Below are 5,041 nucleotides of genomic sequence, written 5' to 3' on the forward strand. Positions count from 1 at the left end.
TGCAAACAGAATTTCTCTGTAGCTCCTCTTTAAATAAAGAATGTGGGGGGGGGGGGGGGTGAATAATAACACACCGCTCAGTTTGCATCAAAACTGATGTGATGGTGCTAAGAAATGTGCAAAAACCAACACTGTAAAAGCTCTCCTAAATTAAATGTTCAGTGCGAGCATAATTGAACAATTTATTGTAGCATTCAAGAAATATGTGTATTTATTTACACTTTGTATTTGTATGTATTTATTAACACTTTGTATCTTTTTATCTGTATTTATATGTACAAGTAAAGTTAACATCTCTTACTAAATATCAGTTCTACTATAAACCTCTAAAGAAGAAAAATAATGTCCAACACACATCTTATGAATGAAAATAGCATATTTATTTCAATAATAAAAAAAGTATAAATTTACAAAGTAAGTACAAAATGTAATACTATATTTATAGTAATTAAGCACATAATATTGTTCAGGGTATCCAAACTTTCATTGCACAAAAAACTCAATTGAATTAATGTCCAGCCATGCATTATTTTAAATATAATCCAGGAATTGTAAGTGCTTCATACACTACAGTAATTGTAGTAAAAAATGTTATTTGTTTCTGAGATTAAAGATGGCAGCAGGTTTGTGCTATCAATTGCATTGTAACTATCTGGCTGAGAGTGGAGTTCTGTGTCACATCTGCCATCAAACAGGTATTGATCAAACTCATCCTTGTCTATATCATCCACAATGGGGCTGGGATTGAAGCGATCATCTCGGAGCATCTGATGGGATGGAGGGGAGATAAGCTCTGGAGGTACCATTGGATGAGGACTGCTGGAGCAGGGCATGTAGGACTGACCATAGTATGCTGGGTTTGGGGAGGTCTGCTGGGGACTATTCTGTGGCATTTGGCTGGCTTGAGGCATCTGCCTTCCATACAAGGAACTGGTGGATTTTTGCTGGTAGACGGAGTATGAAGCATTGTAGTAGGGCACCATCTGGTTTTCTGGCTGGTTGGGTGATGATGAGTAATGCAAAGCTGCAGCTTGTGGTGTCTGGGACTGTGGGTAATTGTAGCTTTTGTAATATTGACCCATGGAAGGTTGAACTCTATAATGGACGCTCTCAGAGGTCTGTGCTTGTTGATGATTAGGTTGGCCAGCAGAGAAATTGTCTAATCCCATGACTCCATTATGGTTCAGTCCTGGAGAACATTCAAGCTCTGTAATGGGGTATAGGTTCTCATCTGATCTCTTCATCTTCTTCATCTGCTTCTTCCTTCTTGGTCTGTACTTGTACTCTGGGTGGTCTTCCATGTGTTGCACCCTCAGCCTCTCTGCTTCTTCCACAAATGGACGCTTCTCAGCTAAGGTCAGGGACTTCCAGGATTGTCCTACACAACAGAAAAAAAATCATATTAGAAAACCTATAGATCAGTAATAAAACACAACGTCCTACATGATGAGAATGAAGACAAGCCTATGGGACCTTATAAAGGGAATAATACAGGGACATATAATACAATACATATAGGACATATAACACAAGGACATATAGGGCATATAATACAAAACATATAGGACATATAACACAAGGAGATATGGGACCTATTATACAATACATATAGGGCATATAATACAATATGTATAGGACATAAGTTACTCTTATAGAAATAAATGTGACCGACAAATGAAAATAAGAGTCACGTGGGTAAAATAGAGATGACAGCGTTGTGTTAGTATAAATAAAAGCCCGTACCCTGGAGTTACCACATCGTCACCCCCTGATGCCCCAACTCTGTGCCACTTACCTAGCATTTTGCTGAGTTCTGCATTGTGCAGGTCAGGGTTCTGTTGGGCCAGTCTCTTGCGCTCATCTTTCGCCCAAACCATAAAGGCATTCATAGGGCGGCGAACCCGAGCCTCGGCTTTGTTCCTGCTGGCGGTTCCCGGTTGGCACGCCTTGGCTTCCTCCATGGTCCTCCCGTTGTTCGCCCATTGGCATTGCTCTAGCCCGGCCATCATTGGCACTCTTCCCTGGTCGTCACTGGAGTATCCACCGTCAGGGCTGCTCATGTCTGGAGATGGGGAGTGCTCAGACCGGTAACTTCAATCTGCTGGGACTTGTGTGTGCCCTGATGTCATCCTGTGCTGCCTATAACCACACCGCCAGCCAATCAGCGCGCGAGGCGGGGCTACCTTGCACAAGGTGTGAAGGGTGTGGCCCAGGTAGCCTAGCTCTGGATGGATCTACTGGTAATATCATGCAAATTACACAACAGGTCAAAACTAACACTGAGTATCCCCTTCCCTAATTTCGTTGTATGACCAGTCAACTTATACAAATATTTATCATGCTTTAAATGCAAACTAATAAATTGCACACCAGGTCTTGTTTGCTCTATTTATTTCTTCCTTTCTCAATTTTGTTTTAATAAAAATAAAGAATTATAATTCGTATAAATCAGATTCATAAAAACAATACAACCTTCCATCAAACTTCTATTAATGTATAAGAATGCAATAAATATTTACTATCCTAATTTAATATGTGTATTGCTTTGTCTGATATTTCTATTTCGTATGTTTCTGATTTACATTGAATTAAATGCAAAGTCCAGACATTAGGAAAATGTTCAGTTGCAGACAATACAGTATAAAAGGTGTATTGATGTGTTCCTTAATTCCAGGAAAAATTGTTCAATAAATAACAATAATTTATTTTATATCAATACATTATCTTTATTTTTATCTTCATATGGGACATACATGAGTATGGCTTTATGTATGTCATACCAATTGTTTAAATTGAGTAAATAATACATGTATAATAGTATCAACAGTAAGTCGCTCTTATATCAACTGTAAACGAATTAGTATTATATATATATATATATATATATATATATATATATATATATATATATTTATATGATCATCATATATATATATATAGATAGATATATTATTTAGTACTAATTCGCTTACAGAATATACAGTTTCGTACATAGAAACTGAGATACATAGATTACGAGATACATAGAACAAAAAAATCTTTTTTAATAGTACTAGTATTAATATAAAAATATTATTATTACGTTTAATTCCAATAGTAGTAGTAATTCTAGTAATATATTAACCTATAAGAGTGTATTATAAGCAGAATATGAATATCATGCTTTTATTATCACTGCTATTACTAATACTGCAATGATTACTTCCTAATAAAAATAACAATATTTGTAATAAATGTCTTATACATGCAAAATACTATCAATAAATATTTATATAGGAGTATAATATAAGCAGAATCTAATTATGAATACTAAGAATATAGTACCACTGCTATTACTTTTTAATAATACCAAAACTTGTCAATAGCCTTTCAATAACTAATATATTGTAATGATTATAATAAGAGTACAAATATTTCTATAGGAGCAGTAAATATGGTGGTCTGGGGCAAGGCATTGTTATGGGGTAATGGTGGTCGTCATAGTATGGGGGATGACGTTATGTGGATTTTATTGATGTATTTCTGACTCTTCATGAACAAAGTCTGTTCATCATCAAAGCAGAGGTGAAATGGATGAAGATAATCAATATTTGCTCAGGTGATATTATAATACAATGCGCAGTAGATATTTGATATCTACATGAATGGTTGTTATCAGTACACCCCTCAGTGTAGGAGAAGCTGTGCTGATTATGTCTGCTTGTAGGATAGTGTTTGTGAAGATTTCATTAGATCAGACTTGAGGTCCATGCACATTTCATATTGCACTGATCATGAAGTGTCCAGACCACCGAAACCTGGAGCTGTCTGCTCTCGGCTACCCCGAAACCAGTCCAGTCACCTTGTGTGCATGGAGGACTATGGGCTTTGACACCTGCAGCCCAGACTTCTGCCACATCCAGGGTCACAAGTGTGAAATGGGCCAAGTATGGAAAAAAGGTCCTGATCCCATTTTAACATAATTATAAAGTTCTCTATTTAACCTGAATAATGTAACGTCACTTAAATGTCCTTAATTTTGGAGCAAAGTGTCAGCTCAGGGACCGAGAGTGAGCTGGCCCGCAATCCACAAAGAACAAAGGCGGCCAGGTGTCAACCGAAACTGCCAGGTACAGAGGACCGGTCCATAGTGTGATCACTGCTAGTATGAGGAGACAAATTCATGTTTAGTATTCACATCCCATTATACCCATGTCTGGACCATATCATTTCTATTACTATAAGCATTACCAGGACCATTGTACTTTCATCTCAGTGTATTGGAAAATGACTTCTGCAGTCTGATGTTTCATCATCTGCCCAATTCAGACATAGGTCATTTGTCACTACAACCTAAATGATTGCACTTTTCTTCATTTACAGTATATATGATCATCTATACAGTCTCCTAAATATTGGCCAGTTACTTCTATAATTATTAATTCTGTACTATCTATCTATCTATCTATCTATCTATCTATCTATCTATATATCTATCTATCTACATATCTGTCTTCTATATAATGATTAACCTGTCTACAGATCAATTACAATCTAATCATATTCTTTGTTTTATCATCCATATATATATATATATATATCTGATCTATCTACCTTACTCTTCTACACAATGATTGATCGACTGCGCAATCTATTGATCTATACATCAACTTCATCCTGAACATTTATCTATCTATCTATCTATCTATCTATCTTTCTATCTATCTACCTCTATCTATCTATCTATATATCTATCTATCTACATTTCCTTAACTTCAATCTGATTATAATTTATATTGATCTATCTATTTTTGTATATATCCATCTACCTACCTCTATATTTTATCTATATACAATACTAATGATTACTGGATTACTGGTGATACTATGCTGTAATGAATGATAAATTGATCTATATTCATCTATCTGCTTACACATATATAATCTATCTACTTACACAAAATGAACTACACTCTGACAATCTGAACATATTCTAAATCTCCCTATGTTAACTATGTTTTTATCTATTTCTATAGATCTATCTATCCAGTTATAAAAAAAA

General features: G+C 35.6%; 1 protein-coding gene across 1 annotated transcript; it reads right to left on the bottom strand.

Moving 5' to 3' along the window:
* Positions 1–358: 358 nt before the first annotated feature.
* On the bottom strand, positions 359–2,069 carry SOX17 (SRY-box transcription factor 17). Its single transcript, XM_072413300.1, has 2 exons — positions 1,796–2,069; positions 359–1,378 (listed from the first exon to the last, which is right to left on the bottom strand). Exons 1-2 carry the CDS (start codon positions 2,058–2,060, stop codon positions 561–563), a joined length of 1,083 nt encoding a protein of 360 aa, XP_072269401.1. The 5' UTR covers positions 2,061–2,069; the 3' UTR covers positions 359–560.
* Positions 2,070–5,041: the final 2,972 nt, after the last annotated feature.

The sequence above is a fragment of the Pyxicephalus adspersus genome, chromosome 5, assembly GCF_032062135.1.
Source record: "Pyxicephalus adspersus chromosome 5, UCB_Pads_2.0, whole genome shotgun sequence".
In the NCBI taxonomy this organism is placed as follows: Eukaryota; Metazoa; Chordata; class Amphibia; order Anura; family Pyxicephalidae; genus Pyxicephalus; species Pyxicephalus adspersus.

Coding starts and splice junctions, on each gene's coding strand:
- SOX17 (XM_072413300.1), bottom strand. CDS start 2,060: ATGAGCAGCCCTGACGGTGGATACTCCAGTGACGACCAGGGAAGAGTG. Junction 1,379..1,795: donor AGAACTCAGCAAAATGCTAG/GTAAGTGGCACA, acceptor TCTGTTGTGTAG/GACAATCCTGGAAGTCCCTG.